Source organism: Stegostoma tigrinum, chromosome 19 (assembly GCF_030684315.1).
Source record: "Stegostoma tigrinum isolate sSteTig4 chromosome 19, sSteTig4.hap1, whole genome shotgun sequence".
Taxonomy (NCBI): domain Eukaryota; kingdom Metazoa; phylum Chordata; class Chondrichthyes; order Orectolobiformes; family Stegostomatidae; genus Stegostoma; species Stegostoma tigrinum.
Genome location: NC_081372.1, coordinates 54,896,101 through 54,923,365, shown reverse-complemented (window position 1 = coordinate 54,923,365; position 27,265 = coordinate 54,896,101). Strand labels below are relative to the sequence as shown.

The 27,265-nt window shown below is 40.0% G+C and overlaps 1 protein-coding gene across 1 annotated transcript in view; it reads right to left on the bottom strand.

Annotated features, from left to right (window-relative positions):
• Positions 1–293: 293 nt before the first annotated feature.
• LOC125461358 (AP-1 complex subunit gamma-1-like) overlaps positions 294–27,265 on the bottom strand; it is a 139,559-nt gene continuing 112,587 nt past the window's right edge. Inside the window, exons 12-23 of the mRNA XM_059652849.1 lie at positions 26,068–26,208; positions 23,801–23,855; positions 23,566–23,688; positions 21,426–21,515; positions 20,569–20,696; positions 18,508–18,612; positions 14,322–14,457; positions 10,730–10,850; positions 9,179–9,274; positions 7,509–7,669; positions 6,609–6,707; positions 294–3,323 (exon numbers count right to left, since the gene is read on the bottom strand). Coding sequence (XP_059508832.1) covers positions 3,222–3,323; positions 6,609–6,707; positions 7,509–7,669; positions 9,179–9,274; positions 10,730–10,850; positions 14,322–14,457; positions 18,508–18,612; positions 20,569–20,696; positions 21,426–21,515; positions 23,566–23,688; positions 23,801–23,855; positions 26,068–26,208 — 1,357 coding nt within the window. The 3' untranslated portion in view covers positions 294–3,221. The remainder of the gene's footprint in view (positions 3,324–6,608; positions 6,708–7,508; positions 7,670–9,178; positions 9,275–10,729; positions 10,851–14,321; positions 14,458–18,507; positions 18,613–20,568; positions 20,697–21,425; positions 21,516–23,565; positions 23,689–23,800; positions 23,856–26,067; positions 26,209–27,265) is intronic.

The following is a 27,265-nucleotide window of genomic DNA, read 5'->3' as shown; positions in this document are numbered from 1 at the left end:
TGTACTGGAGTACTGAGAGTCTCCCTCCAAGTTGTCTACCATCCTAACTTGGAACCATATCACATTCCTTCACCTGTTACTGAATCAAAGTCCTGGAACTGCCTAACAGCCCTGTGTGTGACTGCAGTGGTTTAAGGCAGCAGCTCACCACAACTTTCTCGAGGATAATTAGGACTTTAGAAGTTGTAGAGCCACAGAACTGAGACTCAAACTGGAACTTAGGGAATGAAAGGGTGAATATAGGAGGAAAATACTTTTTTAAAAAATAGAAATGAGATTTCCTTTCAAAATAACTTTTATTTAGTGCCATAAAATGTACTCTACTGCTAAAATAAACTGTTGATCTTTATAACATCTATTGTCCATAACTATCTCAATAGATATCATTGTTACTGCACCTCACCAGTGCAATACATCAATAGGAACCTAGATTCACATTCAAAACTAGGCAGAATTACATTGCAGAGAGACACACAGTCACACTCCAAGCAGAACTGTATTATGTGCATAGGCACACGCATCAGCTAAAATTCCTTCACGTAGTCAAAAATCTCCCACTTAATTTTGTTGCAATCAATCTAGATCATGTGCTAGGTTGAGTGCTGCAACGAGTCCTTCATTCTTTAGACTTGGGCTCATGGCATTTACCCTTATATCAAAGTTTGCCTGTCCTCTACGCACAGAAGCTTTAACCAGAATGAATGAAAGGTGTCATGAATATTTCCTAATAATGGTTCATCTCAGTTCTCCAGATGTACAATAGATCATCCATGGTTAATTTGTCTTTTATTATTGCATACAAAGTTTATGATCTACATTTAGGTCTGCACCACTCTCTTGTACAACATTCACAGAACAAAGTAAACAAAAAAGCTCATTTGAAACACTTTCAATATGTAAAGAAAATTAAACTGTAAACATGACTTTGTTCCCCCACAGCAAATAGTGGTGCTGAAGAAATGTTTTCCAGTGAACTCTAGGTCCTAGTGAGAGAACCTTTTGTCAGATGTACTGCAGTTTGGGCCTGGGAATAGCTTGGACCATTTCATAATGCATCAACATTTAGATAACATGATCCACAACATTCATGCACCACTAGAGATATGCAGAACTCTTGAGCAATGCAGAGCCAGCATATCACAGCGTTTTGTCTGGTTTCCTCCTTTTTTGGTTGGAACCTGGAAAACAGCATGTGCCATAGAGTTGCAGTACACACAGAAAAGTGACCACTAGTTTGGTATTTATGACTACTGTTGTTCTGTTCGAAAACAATATATTCTACTGTATTGACACGGCAGTGGTTCACTCCAGTAGAAGCTTTCAATCTGCTTTTTACTGCATGGCTACAAAACCGCTTCAGCAGCAATACAACAGATTACACTGACTGACATTAGCAGAAGAACCCATCGGTGACATTACAGAACCCTCAAACATGTATCAGCCACCAAATAAATCAAATACTGGACATTTCAAACCACTGCTAGGAAATGGGTATACAATGCTTATGGTGGTAATCTTCCAGTCTCCAACCATTGAGCAAACAACTTGTGGCAGCACTTTCCATCTGTGAATTTGGAACATAAATCTCACTGCTCTTTCCAAACCTGGAGCTGCAGGAGATCTATTAAGAATGCTAGGGCAAATTACGCATACTCTAGATAAAAGATGAGTGACCTGGGTGTCAGCATATGAAATAAATGCAACAACAAATGATTTCGAGTTAGCACTCCCCGTCCACACAATTTACATTTGACCCATTAGGCAGCAAGAGGAAGAATTTTTCTTAAACATCAACAGAATTTTGTTTTCAGAACTACACAAACTGTAGTTAGACAACTAACTGATCACCTTATTCAAGGTGAAGGCAGCGTAATAAATACTGCAAATACAAACTTCCAGCTGAGTTTAGAATTTAGTTTAAATGACGAGAAAATTATTCAAGATGTGGTTAACAATTTGCAAGAAAACTAATAAATTGTTTTGAAAAACAAATTACAATATCCTTCATTAAGAGAAAATTCTCCTCAGGTTTAAACAAAATGATGGTGGGTTGATGGAATGGCTTTTCTGGTGTGCAAAATGGTAGAGAATTGCACTTTTTCTGAGAACAGCGAGAAAAGACAGTACAAAAATGTGAGAACTATACCAAGTTACAATAAAATCAATAACATGGGCAACAAAAATAAAATTTCAATACAGATGTTTAAACAACTGGAACTCAAGTCCCTGAATAGCCATCCCTGAATCTGTGAAATGGCTCATCACCTGGTGGTTAAAACCTCAAATGAATTCTTGTTTGATGTGATCACATTTTGGTGAATAGCCAGTGTCTAATTCTGTTTATTTTTAAGATCAGTGCAAAACAGTTTGTAACTAGATCTGCAGTTCTTCAGAAAATGCACCATTTTATTTACTAACAGCTTAGTGTATGGTTTAAAAGGTGCACCAACATGAAGGGTTCCTTCAGGAAGAACAGTAGAATCTGGATTGTAAACAAAACTGCTATTTCCCCCACTGCCCCTCCCACTCTTAAGCTGATGATGGCATGTCTTCACAGTGCAGCAGGACTGTCACATTGGGGTCCCATGACAACATTATTCTAGACAAAATTTTCCAAATCACCGGGATGTCTGCCAGGCTGGGTAGGGGCAGGGGTGCGAGAGCTGTGGGGGGTGGGGGGGGGGGGGGAAAGAATTCTGGAATGCGGAAAGATGACCTACTCCCTTTTCCAGGGCTTCTGTTCTTCTTGAATTAAACCTACAACGCAGCTACCCACAAGTGCAAAAGAATCTCAAACTAAATTAATAGCTATGCTAAGTTGTAGGAGTCACAGTACTATATTATTAATCCTTTTGTTCTGTTTGAATTTTTCAAATAAATAGAATTCTGACCTAAACCAAATGGGCTGGGCTCTAACTTCATGATTTCTTGTCTACCTACTCACATAGGTATTATTTTTGTTCATCAAAGCAAAGTAACATCTTATTACAACAAGATCCATTAGTAATAGATTATTCAAGGTATGAGATTCCATCTCATATGCAATGGATCCATCACAGAAGTATTGTCCTTACACAGTTATTAGGAAATATTCAATTTCCTCTCCAATACTAGGCAGTCTAATGCCAGTTTTGTTTTCAGGGATGATTATACATTGCAGCAGCTTCTGGCCAGCAACCACAGTGTAAAGTCTAGTCCATGGATTCCATCTTAATGCTCACTCACTCCCAAGCTTGGGGTGGAAATTCATTGATGTCTGCCATGACCTCGATCGGTGCTTCTCTGTGATTATACATCAGCTTCAGTCTCATCCTCAGTGGGTGCTTTAAGAAAGGGAGAAAAGAATTCTTTAGTTCAAACTTCAATGTATTGTTGAACTGCAATTACCTTGCATGCAGGAGGAGATGGTTCCAGCACTAACCTCACATAATGTTATTCTGAAATTATCTAAACAGAAAATGAGAAAAAAAATGCGAGACTTTGAGATTAATTTGACACATCCAGATGGACTGTCTTTTGAGAAGTAGTAAAAGTGAAATCAAAACAAAAGTTCCCTCCTTTCTGATAAACTAAATGGAGATGTTACTCAAAGTCATTCCATTTGGTTCAGCACGTTTTGGAATATTGTACCCCTATTATTGGCCAGCTGTTTGGAGATCTCAAAGTGAAACCTCCAATTATGGCTTTGTTGTCAGAAATTCTTTCTTGGGTGACAGATAAACGCTAGAAGGCCAAAACCCCAGAATATTCTTTTAGCAAACGAATGCTCATTTAATACAAAATAACAGAGGTCAGGAGAATGGGTCATCTCAGTGAAAGGTAAGAGTTGACCTATAGACAATTCTTTGGCCCCAACTTTGATCCATTGCTTTCACAAAAGATGTAATTTTATGTCACACTATGGTTGTGACTTAAGCCTGTAACTTGCCCAACTGGATATTCTTGTCATTAGATTATTCGGTCAAGTTGCAACTACAGCTGGGTCTGACTTTTCCTCAATACTCCCACGTACTTTTCCTTAAAGTCGAGGTAAGTGGTAACGGTGATTTGCAATGGATCTAAATACTCACTAAGCCTCAAGAAGTTAGGTCTTTTATCTCTATGTAATCAATACTCATTTACATCTACTTATTGATGAACTATGTAAATCTACATATTCTGAACAGGCAAAGAAACTCTCAAGGAGCAACCTGCCTGAAAGATGTCAATTGCTCATTTGGAGGCTGCTTCATAACATAACCACATGGCCACTGTTTCCATGCAAGCTTAGGGGGGGGGGGGGGGGGGGGGGTTGTACAGTCACAGCTGCCCTCACTGTGGTTCAGCCTAACGTTAGGGAATCTTTCTGATTTATTCCCTCCCTGGGCCAGAGATGCTGTGGTGAGCTGTAATACCTTAAAGTTGAACACAAGTCATTCTAATCTATATGCCTAGTTTCATTGTGCTGTCTGCATTTATCATAGAGAGAAAATTAACTGAAAATGTGATTTTGAGTGCAAGAGAAGCTTAGCGTTAAATACAAGGAACAAAATCAGATGTTGCTGGAAAAGCTCAGGAGGTCTGGCAGCGCCTGGGAAGCCAAAGAAAAAATAATCAGGTTAGCACAGTGGGTCCTGTGGCCCTTCCTCACGCAGACCTGAAACGTTAATTCTGATTTTTCTTCTTCACAGGCGCTGCCAGACCTGCTGAGTTTTTCCAGCAACTTCGGATTTTGTTCTGTCTGTTTTTATTAAGCTTAGCATTAAACCTGGAATTACGATTGTAAGAATTAGCCTAACATTAAAAGGCAGTTGGACTCAAACAACGTGATGGATCCATGTACAATACCAGTGCACTTGCAGGAAGTATATGCACTTCCTGTAAGAATCAACTGCCCCTCATTTTTGTTGCTAGCTCCCCATTATAAAACAGTATGTTCTGTCAGCGATGCCATGGGAAATCTATTAGAATTAAATAAACAAAACTGGTGACAATGAGTAGAAACAGCACCAGTCCACAAGATAAATTCACGTGAAGCAGAACAAGCTTTGATTTTCTTCCGTTCACAAGGCACTGACAATCCCAGTACACTACACCAGTTTAACACTAGAGGGAACCAATGAAGCAGGAACATTACAGATACAATAACATGCACCAGAAAGCACAGCTGTCATGGCCCTGCTTAACCCTTCTGTGATGTCTTGACAAAAATTCAGCACTGCACTACTTCTGAAGAAGGAATTCAATCTTTCAATCAAATAAAAGGAACACCCTGTAATGACGTTTTAAAGAATAGGAATGTAGCACATTACAGCAGTATTTCCCAAATCTTTTCCCACTGTTACTCCATTTGGAAACTTGAAAACTGCTGGCATGGACAGGAGCAACAAAGACATGCAGGCACAGATGCAGCTGGGGAGATAAAGTCATACAGCACAGGAACAGACCCTTTCGGTCCACCTAGTCCATCTTGACCAAGTTTCCCCAACTAAACTAGTCCCACTTGCCTGTATTTGGCCCATATTCCTTTAAATCTTTCATTTTCATGTACCTACCCAAATGTCTTTTAAATGATGTAATTGTGCCTGCATCTATCACTTCCTCTGGTAGTTCATTCCACATACCCTAACCTTAACCATCATCTGTGTGAAAGCTGAGGGAGCAAATAACTTATCCCACTAGATTTTTGGTAACAGCAATCAGGTCTCTAACATTGGTCAGTTAGGCTATGTTCACTATTAAGAATGCCTACATGTGTAATGTGATAGATATTCTTGCTGATTCTAACATTCAGCTCATCCATCTGATGATACACAGCCCTGAAGCCCTGACTGAGATAAACACTGAGGTTTCTGAAGAAGGGTCGAGGCCCGAAATATCAGCCATCTTGCTCCTCTGATGCTGCTTGGCCTGCTGTGTTCATCCAGCTCTACGCCCTGCTATCTCCTACCATCTCTAAACACTGAGGTTTGCTGGGTTATGGTGGTAAGCAGCTTTCATTGTCCTCAACACCCTGAGGCTAGTGTGAGTTGCCGAGAACACAATGAGGACACCCGAAGCTCTCAGAAGTTTGAAGCTGAAAACAGAGTCGAGCTCAACTGAATTGTTGCTAAACACTAAGAGCTCATAATTTGCCACAGTCCCAGAGGGTGATTTGAAGCTAATTATTCCCCAATTTTTTAAAAGCCTTTCAGAGAAAGGCCGTTAAGCAACATTATGTTACTCAACAAGAATAAGCATGTTAGCAAAATTCTTCCCCAGTCTTTTCCCATTGTGACCCCACTTGACGCATGAAAATTGTCATGAGTCCTCAGACGATGGGGCTGAGCAAACTTATTTGACCAAGAGGTGCAGGAAAGAAAATTTGAGGGTGCACTTGAGGGTCCCCCTGGGGAGGGGGAAAGAGTTCAGAGCTGCACAGCAGCCCTTGCCATCTTGGGATCCCATTGCCCAATTTGAGAAGCCTTTTGCTAACAAAAAAAGTGCAATTACTGTAAAATATCTCAACCCAATTTCTGTGTGTTAAACTAAATGGGCTTCCACACAAAGTAGATAGTGAAAGAGGCAGCCTGTGAAAACAGATGTATTTAAAGGGATAAATAATTAGGGTGGACAGGGGAGAGACATACCTTCTGTGTATTAAGAACTCTCATCAATTGTGTGACAGCTCCAGAATTCCTTGCAGGAATGTTGCTGCCACTGGGAGACATCAACTGCAACTGGAAAGACTGTAAGAAACAGGATGGGAATAAGCACAAGAGTTTGACTTTTCAAGGCACCAGCTCAAACTTGTTTCTTTCCCCTCTCAATAATTCCTTTCTATCTTTTTTTAACCTGCAGTTGGGTCCTTACTGAGACACAGCCCCTTCTGCTATGTTACCCATGAGTTTGAGTTTGCAAACTGTTTTCCTGTGGGTTCATTGCGCCAAATTCAATGCTACCATGATCGTCTGCTTCCGAACATGTAAGCTGTCAAAAACAATTTCTGGTGAGCATTCAACTTCAGGAGCCCTGGTTAGTTTCCTTCTCTATGACCCAAGGAGTATTAAAGTTAACTGCAACATCTCACCACCTCTTTGGTTAATCTGACACAGGGCAGGATGGAAATAGTCCCTGGGATATCTCAAACCTGAATTCACATGTACATTTCATCGCATCAGCGACTAACAGACCTTTTTTTCCTGGAACTCCCTCTAGTACTGTGGGTGCTCCTACACCATATGGTTTGCTGCAGTGCAGAAAGCTGCTGACCATTACCTTAAGGGTAATTACAGATGGGCAATAAATGCACATCCAGTCAGTGACACTCATATCTCAGAAGCAAATTTAAAAACAAAACACCTTACATTAGATAGCATTTTCAGTTTAGAAAAAATGTCTCAGATGAGACAGAGCATAAAGAAGAGATAGGAGACAAACGAGAGACATACACAAGCTCAAGCCTAGTCTACAGTTTGGTGTAGGAAAAAAGCAGCAGTTACCAGCCCAATGACACCCACCCCAGAGCTCTAGAAACTGTTCAGACAGACCTTTGGTACAGCAGCTTGCAAAACAAAGTTGCTCATGTCCATCTCGGTGGAATTTGATGCACGTAAGGTGATAAACAGCATGTTCGTATTTGCTTTGGACCGTTCAAAAGAAAATTCTATTTTCAGACCATTTTGATCATATGCGATGATTGAAGGTATATCTGGAACAAAATTGGATTTCTTAACAGATTTCAGAAACAGTAAACTTCATGAACAGAATACCTCCCAAGTCATCCCAATATGATTTGCGTTACATGACTGTATTTTATGAAGTAATTCACAGTTGCTGTTTATTCAATGTTACAGCTCTTTTACATACAGCATCTTGCATATGCTAGAGGTGAATGAACCATCGATTGACTTTGGATCAGGGAGTGGGGTGAATGTTGGCCAGGACACTAGGAGAACTTCGAATACTGATCTTTTGCATCCACTGAAACAAAGCAGATGGGATTTTGGTTTAATAGTGATCTTGTGATGCGCAGCAACGCCACACTGAAAAATCACACCAGAAGATGTGCTCAAATTTAGGAGTGGAACATAAATGCACAATTTTCAGACCATGAGAGATAGGAACAGGTGTGGGCTACTCGAACCTGCTCTACCTCTCAACAGAATCATGGCCGACCCAACACTCCTCTTGTCCACTTAACTCCATTTTATCTGTAACCTTTCATTCCACTACTGATCAAGAATCTATTTCATCCTTTTAAAAAAAAACAGACTTTACCTCAACAACCTTCTGGCCCAAAAGGCCACTACCGAGCCAGGCTACCACATGGAGGTACAAGACACATTACTCTACAGTGATTTCTTAAGTGTAAAACAATGAAACGTAACTTGAAAAGGAAAAACACAGCCCCTAAGTTGTCAGGATAGGTTTGACAGTATCAGTGGAGTCTTCACCCTTCCATCCATTCAGTTGGTTCATAGCAAACCATTTGTTTATAGGTAGTACATTCTCCAAGATCCCATTCGCGGCTGACAAAAAATCTGACATTAAAAGAGAAGTTCGACTATTGGCCGAGACAATGATTGCTCTGGACTTAAACCTACGTCTTGAATAATCCAGAGGCAACTAACCCTTTGATGAAGCCACTTCAAATTCACCAAACCCATCAAGGATTATCCTCTGTCTAAAATAAAAATCGCTCCATTCTGACTTTTCTTTGTCATTCCAAATGCTACTACAGTACCAAAATTTTTATATAAACAAATGAAAGACAGCCAGAAAGAAATAACTGATTAATTTGTGAATTAATTCGCTTTTGAGAGTTCACTGAACAGCACACTCCATCATTCAGGACTCAGAATCAAGATACTACAAATGGATTCAGATTAAGACAAAAGGGAATAGATGAGCCAGGATCCTTTTGGCTAATAGGACAACTGAAAGTTTGATTGATGAGGCCCCATTGTTCAAGGACAGTTTTGGCATTCATTGCTTTATCCACTTGCAGTTCTCTCATCTCTGAATGACCTTCAGTTTGATGTACTGACAATCCCACTTGTACCCATGTATGCTCAGGTCTCAAAACAAGTGTAAATTCTACAGAGTGTTTATGCCTGAGAGTGCTGCAAATAATTTGCAAACTACTTCACTTTCATGCATACAGCTGTGTGTTATTCTGTGGCACTATGGGCTTAGCGTAAAACTGTTGCTTGCTTACCTTGCTTTAAATTGACAGTACTGTGTGAACCAGGGGCGGCCATACCATCAAGTACCAAATGTGGCTGTACACCTGACAGGCCTGATGACTGTGGATCTGAAATATATTTACAAAAAGAATTAGGGGGATGAAAAGGTTTTGTTTTCCTCCTTCTCCTTTGCTACTCAGCAAAACCATTTATAATTCTTTAGGATACTAGAACATCTTTACATATTTTTTAAAAACTTCTAATACCAACAATGTTTGGGAGCAGTGGTTCAAAGATAAGAAATCGTTTACACAGTCATTAAAATAAAGCATTTGAACAAGATTTAAATAACATGCATCTTAATATCTCATTTGTCAGGCTTCATAATGCCTTACACAACGTATTCAGTTAGTAGCTTAGTCAACAAGACTAGGAATGGCCAGTGGCAAGAGTCATTATTTGGCAGCATTGCAAGATACCTGGGTGATTGAGGAGAGACACTAGCTATCTTGCAATAGCACTGGCAACTTTATGAGGAAATGATTGATTCCAGAGAAATCACAGCCTTAAGGAGGCCACTGCCAGTCATTCTGAAGGCTCACCCATCACAACGAGGAAGCTCTAGTAATTTGCCAAGTCCATGTGTCTTTTGAAACCTGTTCTTACACCCCCTTTCTCCTCAAAATAAAATATCCAGGCCATAATGGCTTCAGTAACACAAGTTGGAAAACTATTTTAGTATTAATCACACCCAAAAACACATCACTTTACATCAGTCCAGAATCTTTACCTGTTACAACAAACAACCTCATGAGAATATGAGGCATTAGGTGAGGTATCAGATCTGGGCTGTCATGTAGATGTGCTGTTATATCCCAGAAAGGTACCAGGGTCTTTGGAAGAAGGGGGCAGGCAGTGCATAACTCAAGAAATAAAAGACAATACTTTGTTTCTTTCTGCTTGCTCAACTGACTGTGGAAATCTAGATACTAGGACTGAAGTTCAGGATCTGGCTGGGGAGGCTGAGCCCAAAGCTCTTAACCAGTGAAATTATTCCTGGAGATTTTGAGCATATCTTATTCCAATTTTGGCTTACCTTCGGAGACACCAATGAGTTAAAGTTTTGCAGGTGATTCATTGCTGATTTAACAGTGGTCAGCAGGAATCTTAGCTCACATCCTTCCACTGCCCACAGGACTATATCATACTTCTGTATCCTACAATAGTTTAGTAGTTGCACCAGAGAAAAAATTTTAAATGTGCTTCGTTGCGCAAAAGCTCCACTGATGCATCCGTTATCCTTTTGGCAAGAATCGGCCACCCTTACCTAGGATCTGCACTGTGCAGTTGATGCCTTCAAGTCAAAGGACAGTTTTTTAAAAAAATGTTTACAGTGCCCACATCCCCAAAACCAAGTTTGAAAACTTCCTGAAGAACCCTGGAACTTTTATAAATTGCTGTATAAATACATGTTACCATGTTATCAGTCTCAATGTATAAGTAAGGGCAAGAAACAAAAGATGTGCATTTATAAAGCACCAATGCTATCAATTGCATACACAGTCCATAATGTTCTTGCACACCTGGCAGGTTTAATCCATCCAGAAGGTCTAGTAACTCTCCACCTGCTTGAGGTACTTTGCTTTCTTGAGGCACAGATGAAGGTGGGTTACTGACATCGAGCAGATCAAGTAAGTTGCTAACCTGAAACAACAAACATACTATAAATTAAAGTAGTGCATCATGCACCTAGTCCATTCAACTTTGAATGGACTTAACAAGTAGTCACAAAATTTAAGTCAGAATTGTGCTATGTATGGGTTCACCTCCACAGTTACATTCTGCTGTCATCTTGTGTTTTAAGTTTGGCTGATTGTGTCAGCTGTTACTTTATTACATCATGCCAATGGTGGCGATCAGATTTTTTTTGATCTTGATTTAATTTTGGTAATTTTTTTGTGAATTTTTGTTTCATTCCTACCTGTGAAACACTTTTCACTTTGATTGGACACCTTGTCAAGTTGCTGTTTTAGATGGAGGGGGGGTGCGGTTAGAGAAAGCAAGGGTTTGATGGAACTTGGATCCACTCATTGTCGATGGCTTCAGGAGATAACGTACTGCTGGATTTGAAAGTGTGCCATTTTAAAATTTTAAATTCCGAACAGCAAAAATGGATTTTTGCCCAAGACCTTCAGTTGAGCAAAAATAGTAGGCATTCTCAATACTCTATTTCATTTTTTTATATGTAGGAATATTATTGGCAATTTAAGTCTGTACTCTGCTTCAAATGTTCGAGTATGCAGAAGGTGGTAACTGAACTCCATGAATTTAATTCACTTGAACGTTATTACAACAATTGGGATTTAGAGCATGGGGGCAATTTATTACCATAGAGTGAGGATTGTTTAATGAACATAAGTAGAAATTAACTTGTTATTTTCCTGTGGGTAAGGATCAGTTTTTTTTTAATAATCTATACAATAACTAATAGTTATTTGTTAGTACAAAACTTGAATAATGTTGAAGACAGCTTTTGTCTTGCACTCATCGGGACAATTCAGCAGAAAACAAATTTAAAGGAAGGGCAGAACCCAACAATTATGCTGTATGAGACGAGAATGCTGAGTGATTGGCAGACGTGTTGCTATGGACAATGCACTAACTTATAAACTCAGCACCCTTCATAGTTGAGTAGAGTTTAATAACACGATGCATACCCAAATAAATGGTACAGTGTGGAATCCCTATTAGGTCCAGCTCTGGGAAGCACCTTTGGTGAATTTAAGAAACATGTCTTCGATGAAATGATGCCTAAACATCCCATCCACTTGCATATGTCTAATATATAAATGAATTTAGAATACTGTGTCCAATTGAATACTGTGCCCCCATTTAGAATACTGTGTCCAATTTTGGGCCCCACACCTCAGGAAGGACGTAATGGCCCTGGAGTGTGTCCAGCAGAGATTCACCCGGATGATCCCTGGAATGGGAGGTTTAACGTACGATGAACGGCTAAGGATCCTGGGATTGTATTCATTCGCATTTAGAAGGTTGAGGGGAGATGTAATAGAAACTCACAAGATAATGTATGGCTTAGAAAGGGTGGATGCTGGGAAGTTGTTTCCGCTAGGCAGGCAGACTAGGACCCGTGGGCACAGCCTTAGAATTAGAGGGGGTAAAGTTAAAACGGAAATGAGGAGACATTTCTTCAGCCAGAGAGTGGTGGGCTTGTGGAATTCATTGCCGCGGAGTGCAGTGGAGGCCGGGGCATTAGATGTCTTCAAGGCAGAGATCGATAAATTCTTGATCTCACAAGGAATCAAGGGCTATGGGGAGAGTGCAGGGAAGTGGAGTTGAAATGCCCACCAGCCATGATTTAAAAGGAGGATTGGACTCAATGGGCCGAATGGCCTTACTTCCACTCCTATGTCTTATGGGTTTTCTATATTTAAATCCACAGGTGCATGCAAAAATTTCCTTTCATGTCTTAATGCCTTCTGTATTGCACTCAAATTTGCATTTGAAATGGAACAGTCAAATCAGTTCCCTTTCCTCCATAGATAATAAAATGTGAGGCTGGATGAACACAGCAGGCCAAGCAGCATCTCAGGAGCACAAAAGCTGACGTTTCGGGCCTAGACCCTTCATCAGAGAGGGGGATGGGGGGAGGGAACTGGAATAAATAGGGAGAGAGGGGGAGGCGGACCGAAGATGGAGAGCAAAGAAGATAGGTGGAGAGGGTGTAGGTGGGGAGGTAGGGAGGGGATAGGTCAGTCCAGGGAAGACGGACAGGTCAAGGAGGTGGGATGAGGTTAGTAGGTAGCTGGGGGTGCGGCTGGGGGTGGGAGGAAGGGATGGGTGAGAGGAAGAACCGGTTAGGGAGGCAGAGACAGGTTGGACTGGTTTTGGGATGCAGTGGGTGGGGGGGGAAGAGCTGGGCTGGTTGTGTGGTGCAGTGGGGGGAGGGGATGAACTGGGCTGGTTTAGGGATGCAGTGGGGGAAGGGGAGATTTTGAAACTGGTGAAGTCCACATTGATACCATATGGCTGCAGGGTTCCCAGGCGGAATATGAGTTGCTGTTCCTGCAACCTTCGGGTGGCATCATTGTGGCAGTGCAGGAGGCCCATGATGGACATGTCATCAAGAGAATGGGAGGGGGAGTGGAAATGGTTTGCGACTGGGAGGTGCAGTTTCCTCCATATCCTAGTTAAGAAATTGGCCAGGGCCCCTCTACTACTGTCTACAACTCATGTACCTTTACTGGTCTGTATACACATTAGGATTCCTACAGTTCTACATACTATAAGATTGGCCTTTCAGGAAGAGGTGTAAGTAGAGCCCAAGCCGTTCGATCACTGTGCAAGCGTGATGCTAAAGTAAGATGTATGAAAATCATCCTGTGGGATGATAGCTACCCTGACCAGATCATTTTGCATTGTATATCGCGCAAACTTGTGAACTGCATCCTGAAAGTGCCCAGATTTCCTCGGAAAAGTTTGAGCACTAGCTGAAACTAGATGCTACATTGCAAAGTAACAACACAACTTTAATTCACCGTCTACAGGAGGCTATCAAGCCAAACGATGTTTTGCCTATCTAACAAATGAATAATACGTACATAAACTTCAGTGCTAATGTGATACCAAGTGTGTACACTGTAAAGCTCAAAGACAGGCAGACCACATAAACAGCTTATCCCTTTTATCCCTTTTGGCTATCTGCAACAAGCAAGATACTGACAGCACCCAATCAGACTGTACATGCAAAATTCTAACAGTGATCAACATTAGACGTAATTTTGCAATTAAACATCTGTGGGGTGAGTAATCCTGACAGACAGAAGAATTACACTGACAACCAATTTACAATTGTCAGCCTGATTTGCAGTGAGGTGCACTTGTCTGGCTTCCAGTACACACATTAAAATACAGACACCGTTTTTTTGCGGATAGAAAGAACAAGTAAAAACACGGCCTCTGTTTCAGCTCCACAAAACTGGTTAAGGCATTACCATTCCAAATTAACCTATCAGAATCAACCCACCTGGTTTAAAAACTTAAAGTCTGTGATGGCAATCATTAACTAGTGCATTCTTCACAGCAGCACTTGTATTATTCAAAAGATTCCATATTTCAACAGAAGTTGAAAAACACTCATTACAATCTGTTTACCTGGGCCTGTTGTGATAGCTGCTCTTGGGCTGGGAAGCTGACCCCCTCCTCCTTTTCTTCACCATTAACCACAGTTTGCACTGGGCCATTGGCTGCACTCTTCTGTATGAGAGGCATTCGCTCCAATAAAGCTGGTCTACAAGTAATATGAATGTTCAGTATCACACAATTACAACAGTATTCATTTGATGGGTTCTCAGGACAATATCTTCATGATTTCCTAAAGCCTCAAATTTCACAACTGTTTTAACACCAGTCTTGGCATATTTTCTGCTCATACTGTTTGGTACAAACAGAAACACCGAAAATTTACAGCACAGAAGGAAATTATTCAGTCATTTGGTTTAAGCCAGTCAAAAGGTAATTGTCAAGGCTATTTGCACACTCCGGCTCTTGGTCTATACCCTCGTACATTATATTCCACATGCCATAGTCTTATCCACTTACTAAACCTCTCCAGGTCCCCTTGAAGCCTCTTTTGCTACCACCTCAAAACTCTCATCTGCTGCTCTTTTGGGGATATGAGAAAATTTGAAAATTTAGTTCCCACATCCAAATCAATGACATGGGTTGCAAATAAGTGGGCCCAAGGACTGAACCTTGAGATACACTACCAGAAGCAGCCCTGCCAACCCAAGAATGTTTTGTTTGTTCCTATACTGATTTCAGTCCATCAATCAATAGTCAAACGTGCCAGCAAGTTACTTGACATCCTCATGCTAATTTCATAGATCATAAAATCCCTAGTGTGGAAACAGGCCCTTTGGCCCAACAAGTCCACATCAAGCCTCAGACACCCCACCCAGACCCATCACTCTATAACCCATCTAATCTACACTTCCCTGAACACTATGGGCAATTTAACATGGCCAAACCACTTAATCTGCACATCTTTGGACTGTGGGAGGAAACCAGAGCACCTGCAGGAAACCCATGCAGGCTCTTTTATTAATACTACATAAGACCTTATCAAAAGTCATAAAAATCCACAAACATCCACAATTTCACATTCAAATTCACATCCACAAGTTTCTCATTGTCTATTCTGCTAATTACAAAGAACTCAAACAGATTTCATCAAATATGATTTCCCTTTCATAAATACATGTCGACTCTGCCTAATTCTTCTATTATTTTCGAGGTACCGGTTAGCACATCCTTAATGTTTTTTTCTAGAATTTTCCCTGCTAAAGTTATCAAGATAATAGGTTTCAGTTCCCCAACTTCCTTCTTCATTAAAATAGTGGTGGATACAGTTGCCACATCCTAATCTGCAGGAACTATTCCAGAGACTATGACACTTTAGAAGATGACCACGACACATTCATCATTTGGGCAGCCACCATTTCAATACTTTGAGAAACAGCTAAGTTACCAGCTTTCAGTCTTAACTTCTTCAGCGCTACTTTTTAAACTTTCCATAAACAAACTTTCAGTTTTTCCATTCTTGATAGTCTTTTGGTTCTCTGTTATTTCTGGCAAATTTTTTGTGTATCTTTTTCCGTAAGGACAGACAAAGTATTTGTTTAGTTTCTCAGACACTTTCTAACTCCCCATAATAAATTCTTCTATCTCTGCCTGTAATAGATCCACAGTTGCTTTTGCTAATATTTATGTTTTTCATATCCTTAGGAGCATTAACAGTCTGATTTTAGGTTGCATATTCATTGTAAACCATTCATTCTTTTCTTTAACCCATTGTCTGTCTACAGTCATACCTTTTTATGACGTTTCCCAATTTTCCGCAGTTTACTTGCCTGTCAAGCCGACATTGTTTCCACTCCCCTGCCATTGACAAAAGGAAACTGTGTCTAGAACCAGACAACAAAGCCTCATATATTGGACAGATCATTTAGCACTGCAGCGAGGAGGAATTTCTTCCTTCAGGGGTGATGAATCTTTGGAATTTCTGACACAACAGGACTCACAGTGTCAGGTGTTAAATTCAAAACTGAGATTGACAAATTTCTACATATTAAACACATCAAGGGATATTCGGATAGTACAGTAAAACACTGTTGAACTAGACGAAGAGCCACAATCTCACCAAGTGGTGGTGCAGGCTTCAAGGGCTGATCGGATTACTCCTGTTGTACTACTTTTGTTCTTATAGTATAACCTAAGGAGCAAGTTCTACTACACCTCAAAGCACAAAGAGACAGAGATATTCAATAACTTCCCAATGTCTTGGTGGCAGTGATCACAGCATAATAGAATTTCATCTTCAGTTCTAAGGTGCAAAGTGAGTTTCTAGGGATATCTTTTTAAACTTAAATAAAGGTAATTATAAAGGTATGAAGAAAAATACTAGCTGAAGTCAACTAAACTAAACTAAATGAAAGATAAGACAGCGATGATGTAATGGTAGACATTTAAGGAGCTATTTAATAACTCACAGCAAAGAATTAGTCTGGTGAGAAAGTCATGCATCGTTGTGGTTAAATAAGATATCAATGATTTAGAGACAAATTAAAAGAAACACTACAACTGTGTAGAGATTGGTGGCAGGTCAGAAGATTAGACAGACTTTAACAACCAAGAAAATTTGATGAAGAAAAATGAAATTAGAGAACAAGAGGAGGCCAGATGAAATTTAAAAATCACGTAGTGAACTAAATTTCTACAAGAATCTAAAAAGGGCAAAAAGCAATGAAAGCTCGTCCTTCAGAGCGTCTGGGGGATTAATCATAGGAAATGAGTCAACGCCCAGAGGTTATGAACTGGATTTGTGTCCCCCATCATGGAAGACATCAAACTTCCCAAAGAAACTTGAGAATCAAGGGGAGAAAAGGAGGAAACTAAAACAAACATCACCATGGAAAAGGTAATGAGCAAACGATTAAACCTAAAGGTTCACACACCCTGAGAAACTGATGGCCTGCATCCTATGGTCTTAAAAGAAGTGTTGCAGAGATAGTAAAGACACTGGTTATAAATTTCTAAAATTACTTGAATTCTGAAGGGAAGGTGGAGAACAGCAAAAGTAACACCACAAATGCCAGAGCCTTAACCATTTACAATCTATATTAGTGAATCAGATAACAGGGCTAAATATATAGTAGCTAGATTTGGGAATGACGCCGAGATAGGTAGGAAATGAAGTTGTCAAGAGAAGACAAACAGGTTACAAAGGGGGAAAATATGAATTTGTCTAATTTGACAGGAGGAATCGAAAAGCAGCATGCTATATAAATCAGCAGAGATTGCAAAACTCTGCAACAAAGGGAACGCTGCACCCTGGTCCATGAATCTCAGATTTTGTATGTAGATACAGTGGGTGATTAGGAAGGCATATGAAGTCAGTGTACATTGCAAGAGAAATGGAAAATAAAAGTGAAGGTGTTTTACTGCAGCTGTACAGGGTTTTGATTGGATCACATCAGGACCACTGTGCGCAGTTCTGCTCTCCTTATTTTAAAAGGATTTAACTACATTGGAAACAATTCAGAGATGGTTCACTGGACTGAATCCTGGGGAGAAAGACTTATCAGATAAAGAAATGTTCAACAGATTTCACCTTTACCGACTGGAGTTCTGAACAACAGATGATCTTATTGAAACATGTAAGATCCTGAGGGAACTGTATAAGGTGGATATTGGGAGGATGTTGATCCTTACAAGAGAAACTTGAGTTGGGGAGCAGAGTTTATAAACAAGAGGTTTCCCTAATAAGATTAAGATGAGCTTATATTTTTCTCTCAAAGGGTCATTATTCTGTAAAATTCTCTTTCCCAGAAACAACAGGGGCCAGGTCATTACATTTATTCAATGCTGAATTAGATAGATAGGCAAGTCAGTCAATGACTATGGGGCTTTTCGGGGACCTAAGTTGCCAAGTCCTTCAAGGAAGGAAATCTGCTTTCATTGCTTGGTCTGATTTATATATGGTTCCGGTTCCAGTCCCACACAAATGTTGTTGGCTCTTACCTGCCCTCTGAAATAACCTAGCAAGCCACTCAGTTTAAGGGTAATCATGCACGTACAAACGTTGGCCTTGCTGGTGACACATACCATGATAAATAGAGTAAAGATAAAAAAAGGTTAAGGACAGCACAAGAGATCTTAAAAAACCTGGGATTGTGAGCATAGACCGTGAAGGATAGTGGAAATGAGTTGCACCTTACCTTTACATTTCAACAAATGCAGCAGGGCTTATTTTCACAAGAAAAAGCTGAATCCTACTCACCTCATGTGGTCAAACCTCATGAAGAGTGCACTGTACTCCACTGCTCGTTGTTGAAGTTCCACATCTAAACTACTTCCATAGATAGAAACTGCCTTCCTGATACGACTGTAGGAATCACAGGTTGCAATCAAAGAGTGAAACAGAATTTGAAAGCTTTGTATTGTGAACAAGTAATGTTTCAAGGAAAACTACAGGTACAACAACTCCCAACATAATTGCCCCATCCTTTTTCTTAAAAAAAGTGCCAACTTTCACTGGTAGATTTCAGCATTGGCACTTGTATAACAGACAGAGAAGAGATAGGTGACAAAATCAGGTTCAGCCAAAATTATTAAATATTGGGCCAGCTGATACCAATCCTACGACACTATTTCAACATAAGGGAACATTGACCAGCAGTCAGTAACAAAGACCCAATTTGAAATTTGTTTTCCTTAGGCTCATACCACAGAGGACAACTATAATATTCCTACTGCAGACAATGGCGGAGATCAGTTAACACAATAAAACTGAACCTCAGAACTTCTGTTCTGGATAATATTCATTAAAAAGGTAACAGATTTACATTTGTCTGTAAATTCTCTCATCTTTGTGAAGCCTCATTCTCTAAGTTCTTTTAGAATTCTCATCATTGGCAACTGCATTTGGTGAACTACTGTTTGCTCTCTGGATGGTCTAGTTTCTGTGAAGGCAATAAAAATGGTACATTGTGAAGGTTTACATTGTACATTATTAGGGAACTTGGGTTCTAACCTTTAAGAGGCAAATGGGTTTTGGGTTCCCTGTGCTGCAAATGCGATTGGTTTTCTTGTCATCATCTTTTAAAAAGGATCAGAAACTCAGTTTTTAATCTGTGGGTTAAAACTGGGAGTCACAGGGAAGAGAGAGACAGAAGCAAAAAGATGGCTTAGTTTTGATAATATTTATGGCCAAAGCTGGAAAAAAAATCCTAAATATTTTAGCAACCCAAGTTTAGACAGGAGCTAAATGAAACTCAGTACTTTTTCTTAAAATTCAGCAAGTGACCGTGTGCCTTGATGAGAGATAGCAACAGGGAAAACTAAATTGAGTGAATATGCTGAAATTTAGCGAAGGATCACTGCTTATGATCTTATTACCTGAATAAAAAAATTCACGGATGAAGAAAAGGAGTGAAACTTCACTGGGGTTGAATATCCAGTGATGATTGCAGGCAAGAGAGTTTGAATCATTTTTGCTGCTAATTAGGAGTTCTTTACAAATTGGCACATGTATAGTGTTTTTTCTACATTATGTATTAAACTTTGATATTCTTTTGTTAAAAACATATTGGCAGAATCTTGTGATTGATGAACATTTCAAACTGCAAAATTAAATCTTATGGTCTATAGAGCCAGGTTTCACTTTAGGATCTGACTTGGTCAAGACTACCATCAGTTGGGATTACTATTGTTTATACAGAATAGTTAAATATTTAAGTAAGTACTGCAAGCACAAAATGGGCAGTAATTTAACATACAACTATTATCCCCTTTTAACGATGTAGTAGAAACGTCAGATGTTAAAACAGGAATTGGCGTTGCCTGTGACTAACTAATGCCATGTGGCTGACAAGTAACACTTGTCAGATCTAGAAAGTGCCAACTTTAGATTGATAACCTTCATGAGGATGGGAGTCAGACTCCCAATGGATAAAATATCATTAGGTAAATGGGAAAATCTACAAATTATACAGTGGGATCCACAACCTGGACACATTGACAAAGCTGTAGCAGAGTTAGAAGGAGTAACCAAGGTTCCTATGCTTTTCTTGTGTGGGAATTGTAGACATAACTTCGATAGACAATTCAAGTTGGTTTATGCACTAGCAAAAATAACTTGGAAATCAAAAGGACATTTAATAACCAAGTTTCAGAACTCTTCAGATAAGACTGTTTTCAGCATTCATACTGTATGTTTCAGCTGTTTGAGCTTAGATAGGATTTAAGATTTCTTACAGAAAGAAAATAAATTATTATATGTTTTTCATGTTTTAGGAAGAGGAAAGGACAAGCTTTCTATTTATAAATACTTTTTATTTACTTTGTGCTGCTCTGTAGTCGTGTGCTAAGCTTCATAATGGCAGTCAGCGCATATTCCCGTGTCGTGAGTGCCGAGAGGCTGGATTGCAGAATCTTCTCTAAAACATCCAATATTTCATCTTCTGTAACCTACATTGGAAAGCAAGAAACTAAGTATAATTACCAAGCCTGAGAAGGCAGAGTGCCTTCATGATGCTAAATGAACATTATAGAACTCAAACAGTGTTTAAGAAAGCTTGGTTTTCCCAAATAGGAAACACACAGTTGGACTGAGGTAGGCACTGGAAGATCTGAAATTGGCAGTTTTCTCTGTTGTAGACTCTACATAATAAATATCCAATTCCAGCCTTCAGCAACTATAATCAACTCAATACAATTTTAGTACAAGTTTCAGACTTGTGGTCAAGATGTTTTCAGAAATTGGTGGTGGTGGATGGAGGGTGTGGAAAGAGAAAGAGCCTGCCGTGCAGTTCAAAAATCTTTGATAGAAGGCCAGTATAAGTGGGTTAGTCCTCCTATATCTGATGCATCTACTCTTCGGTACAGCTGATTATTCAGAGAAGTGAAATCTGATTTTCACACTGGCTAGTGATGATTGAACGCAATGATCCAGTACATAGCAGCAAATGAAAACATGTTAATTTTAAAACTTACATTTCATTTGTACAATCCAAATACCAAGGAACCTATTCAGCAGTCACCACAACATTACAGTCGAAAATATCATAAAATGCAGAATCACTTGTTTTCAACCAGTTTAGTGCAGATGCAATTCAGGTATTTGGGACCCTCAGTGATTCATTCAGGAAAAGACAAGTATTCCTTGTGTGCTACTATCATCCATGAATATAACCATACCTGAACTGGTGATTCCTCCTCAAAGTTGGCAGATAACAGTAGATCCCCATATTCTCCAATGCACCAAACTGCCACTTGCACTAAGGGTTGCTGCAAATCAGAAATGGGTCCAAGTTCAAACATGTATGCCCGTCACAGATTAGTTTGTTTATAGCAATCAACCTTATAGGCTGGGCACATGATAGGTTATATGGAAAATACATACTGGGATTGCAAAAGCATAATTTTCAATCAAAGTCCCTCAGAGAAATTGAATTTACAAAAATCTTGCATTTCATTATATAAAATTTAATTAAACAGCAACAAGCACGATCATCAATGTATCACTGACCTAGGAGAGGAGAAGTTGGTGGACAGAAAGGAGAAAGTACACAACAAGCAAATATGTGGGCAAGAGAATGGGATGGGGGTGGGGGGGTTTGGAAGAAGCAGACAGGGTGAGAGCAGGGGTAACAGGGGATAGAGATTGGGAGGGAGCGGAGAGGGTGGCAGTTTAGTGGAAGAGTCCTGAGATGGCAGGAGAGAAAGGCCAGGGACAAGAACAGGCGGAGCGAGGGGGGTGAGAACAGGCGGAGAGAAAGGACACTGAAGAAAACAACATGACTGATTAAACTGGAACTCAAGTGGCTGACCAAAGTACATAGTTCTAAGGAAATGTTAGCGACCTGAAACATCAGACTTATCTTCCTCTATTCACAGATGCTTCCTGCCCTGTGATGTAACACAATGTATTTTTGTTAAAAAAATGCTGAGCCCTTTTTGACACTAAAAATGTAAACATAATTGGCATGTACGCGAGTTGAAGTTTCTTATATCACTTTACAAACCGGAAATGGGCAACTTAATTGAATCTTCAACATCTTTAGTGATGAAAATCTACCATCTGTTTAGCATACATGACTCCAGGCCAAAGCAATGTGGATGACAATGAAATGCCTTCTGAAATTGCCACATTTCGTCTGTTGTAACAAACTAACAAGTAGTACAAAAGTAATAAAATTTGAATGGACTACCTGCTGTCATCTTATCCACTCAAGACAACACAACCAGTCCTGTAAAGTCCTCCTTACTAACACTGGGGCCTCCCACAGAATAGTAAAGTGACAGCGTGTAATGACCATATTTAATGAAGCATACCTTACAGGCAATATCCCAGGCAACACCATCAGAATCGCCAGATATATCTTGACTGACCAGCAGTGCACAGCCATCAGAGCTGCCAAAGCAAAGATGTACAGCTAGGAAGGAGCTGCCTCAGGAATCCTCAACTATAGGGATGGTGTCCCTCAAAGTCTCTCAACATCAGGTCAGATATGGGCAAGGGTACCCTCCTACTAATCACCATCGTGTCTCCTCCTAATTGTTGATAGCAGTCACTAATTATCGTCCTCCGTCAGAAGAAAGAAACAATACTTCTCTATGATGAGCCACCAAGAGGAGCTACATAGGAAGGCAAGAGAACATAATATACCTCTTGGAACCACATTGCTTTTCATTGATTTTTGCTGGGTCAAAGTCCCAGGATTCTCTTCCTAATTGCACTTGGGTCTATCCAAATCATATGGGTTGCAACATTCTTCAAGGGCACTTACTGGCATCCACATTCCATAAACGACACTAAAAAAAATCCACCGAGCACGTAAAAAAGAATTTAATCAAAGTTCTACCACCTAAAAGCTCACTCAAGTTCTCTAATTTTATCAAACACTTCTTCATTGCTCAGATTCAGAAACCATTTTAACCGAGAGAGTATTACCTGGTCACAATGTTCCTCTGCATTGCATTGTATTCTATGGTGTTTGCAGTCCTCTGTTACTTGTGATAAGCTATAAGAGTTAAATATTTAAAGCATTGCTAGCCATGATGGCTGGCCAAATGCCTTCTGAACCAACTAGAATAACATTCATTAATTGTGGACAACTGAAATGGAGGCAAGTATATCGTACACCATGCTCCTGACACTCTATGACTACGAGAGAAATGCATGCGCCCTGTTACATTTAGGTATCATTGGTTTAGACGTTTTAAAAAGACAGGTACATTTACATCAATGCTTTTGAATTTTCCACAGTTAATGCTCACTCTCATCCAAGATTAATCATTATTCTTGCAACGTAACTGCTTCATCCTGGTTACCTACCTGCGAAATATCCACCCGTATGGCTTGATAAAGCTTCTGCACAATGTATGTATGAAGGGAGTTTGCATTACTGATGAGTTGAATCAACAGAGGTACAGAATCATCACGGACATAACCACCAGCCTGTAGGAGAAGGGAAAATAGAACATATCGCAGCAGTGAAACTTACTCTGTTAACATTCTCACAACTTAAAACAGCAAAAATTGTAAACAATAGCTGGGATGTGATACATACAGTGGTGAGCACTCTCATGATAGTGTCAATATGCCATCTCTTGTTTGGTGCGTATCTGGAAAAGACATCACCCATAGGTGTAGAAATTAGCCACAATGTGCTTGGGTTTAGCCGATTAAATGAAGATAATGCAGTGGATACTCTAAGTAGACAAAGAGTTGTGGCATCCAGTACAAATACAACATTTGGACTTCAATTAGACTTTATGCCCATATTTTGTTCACAATTTTTTTTCTTATTTTGTCTCATCTGATATGCATCACTTCTACATAATAGGGAGGGAAAGCTGTTTCCGTATCGTGTTAAGTTGTCTCCAACTTGGAGATGCAAGGAAAAAGGCAGTCGGATTGGGAATCAGTCACCCTCGTGGCAACTGAATTAAAATGAACATGGGCCCTAACCTCCCCAAAATACTCAAGCTAAACACCATTAAATGTAGGGAAATGTCTTAAAATTGTAGGCTGCTTATAAGCCAAAGAATTCACAACCAAGGGGATTGGATAGAGTCAGCTTGTTTGTTGGTCCATGAGATGAGAAAGTCAAGGAGCTGGCACTGATTTATTTATTTTTTTAACCTTCTCCAGCACTGAGTTCCAGTTTTACCCCAATACTAATTATTTTCTCATCAATCTGTTCAGAGATGTTATGACACACCTCTGGAGGCTGTAGGACTTGAACTCTCCTGGCTCACAGGTGGGGGCATTACCACTGTACCACAAGATCCTCCCTATCCCATTCTGCAGCACAGAACTCATTTCGGCTGTGCGCCAAGTACTGGATTCCCCCAGTTGCAGCATGCGAGACATCACTACTTTCTTTTGCAACGCAGTATATGCTAGTCCATATCGAGTCTGTTAGAAGGCTGACAGGGTTCAGCCCTGCATTTGTGTGGTCACCGTTTGCAGCTCTCAAGGCTCATCAACATTTGGTCCTCAATACCTGGTGCATGCAGCTGCAGAAGCTTCTAGTTTTACTGTCAACAACGGCAGTTTCATTTTGTTTGTATACAACAGGAACTATAACAACACCAGATCACAAGCAACTGCCATCTAAACTGCGGCTTGCATTATGTTTGAGCGTGGAGGCAGGTCTGCACAAAAATACACCTTATTTTTGATTGAAGCAATTTGATTCTGATTGAGTCAAGTGACTTTTTTTTAAAACCCCTGTACACTTCAATGGCACAGAACTGGAATATAAAGCTAATTTCAAATGGTTGTTTTTATTCAATAATAAACATCCATCATATACAGCTTTTCCTATTGCTCTTGTTCAACCCCATTGTTGCATATACCTAATGGAATGACTGCATTGTTGATAGCAGTTACTAATTATTGTATAAGCTTGCCTTCTGAATGCAAAGGTTTACTGCAGAACAAACTATAGTTCACGAATTTACTCTGTACTTTTGCTTTAAAAGGTGAATAGATTATACTTTCATGAAAGCAACCTTATTCTCTCTCATGAAATCCATACAAAATGCATCAGATCAGTTTTCATTATTCTTCTACAATTTGGATTCCTTAGCCTCTTTCGGTCTGTAGGATTTTCATCTGGAGGAAAATTGCAGTGAAGTGAAAAAGTGTAATGTACGGTGTGTTAGGGTACAGAGATACAACATCTGAGAATGGGGAAAAGGCAGGGAGCCAGTGTATGTCTTTGATCTTTGCAGCACAAGATCCCAGGAGGAACTACATAATTTGCTGAGCAAGGCTGAAACATTGCAGCATGTGTATTGTGGCTGCTGAAAGGAAATAATCTGCTCCTGTTCCAAATTCAATAACGGCAAACATGTTTGTGAGTTCTCTATTGTCTCAGATTGGGGGAGAGGTTTCAAGAGCTCAGAGAGATTTTCAGAGAGGTAAATGCAATTTTCTAGGATATGGCAATGATAACACTATTGGTTCGGATTTCTGATGATCTTCACTGGAGATCTGCAAATAGTAGGCGTTTTATCAGTAGTTTTGAAAACTCGTGTCTTTGTGAGCTGACTAGTTCCATGAACATAATTCCCTGCAGTGGGGTCAAGGTCGACAGCAAGATATTTTGCTTTTACAGTCGGGGAGACAGAAACATTTAAAACTATTTGTGACTGTGTCCAGAGAATACGAACATGAACTGTGACTGCTGTCGACCAAAAACAAATCAACATTCCTTATTTTATCCTCATTGAGTCTGTATGGCAGGCTGATATAAAAGGAAACAGGAACCTTACTTTCAAAACAAACAGTGGATTCTGCCTCAATGTGTAATTTTCCCTCACTTACTTTTCTGCTGCCAAAAATATTCCAGAAGCGCAGTCTGCCTTAAACTCTGGGTCACAATGGTCCAGGAAGTAGAGTAGCTCCTTCATCATTCCTCGGACATTGCTGCCATTAACCAAGGCAAAGCACAGATCCATTGCACGCCTTCAAGGGACAGAGAATAGAAGATCTGCATTAAAACTGGGCTGAAATTAAACATAACATCCGTTCAGAATGTGTAAAGTTAGCTATCACAGGGAGCTAAACAAGAATGGACCTTAAAACTTTGGGTAAGATAATCCAGTAAAACGGTAATGCAGCAGGGTTTCTGAGCCCAGGGCTTGTCTACGCTATCTGCTTTTCTTTTCCACTCCATGCTGTTTTCTTGCTTTTTCCCTCTCTCTTACTTTATTTACCTCTAGTTGAAGAGGTCAGTGACAGTGACAACATTACTAGCAGTAAGTGAGCCCACTCATGACTGTGGACTCAAATTAGTGTTCCTGGAGGCTTCTGCATCGAAAAGGCAGTCCTAGCGCCTACTCATGGCTGCTGCAGTGGAGGCGAATTTAGATTCCTGGTGGCATCTGTGTCCAGTGCAAATTCATAGGTGGAGTTGAGTTTGGGCTGGTGTTATACCTGGCAGCATCAGTGGCATCTCCATTGGTGACGTCCAGCGAGGACTCAGCAGTGAGGAATTTGGCGGAGGCAACATGGTGCCAAACAGTGGTGACTTTCATTCTAGCAGCAGCAATGCGGCAAAGGGGACTTGAGCCTGGCCACGAGGCCCATGGTGGAGCACTTACCACGAAGGACTGTAAAGTTGAACACTTTTCCTTTACTTTTCTGCCTTTACATTCCGGAGTTTAGTTTATTTTTCTATGTTTTAAGATGGCCCCAGAGAGTGGTGACACTATACAATGCTTTCATTGTATTTTATAACAAAATACATGGTACAATAAATCAAATCATGTGAAGTATGCATTTAATTCCAGTAAAGTTTCCTGCCACTAGAAACAGTTTACAATCTTCTCCAATGAAATTCTCACAATTTTGACAGAATTCCAAAATGGATTTGGTGTCAACTAAAAAGCAGGTCACATACACCAGTTAAAGGGCTGAATATGGCTTCCTTTCTAATGCACCCAATTAGGTGGCAATTTCACACAAACATATTGTATCGGAATGTGAGTAGTGTGCACATCTTAAGAAGTACAAAGCAACT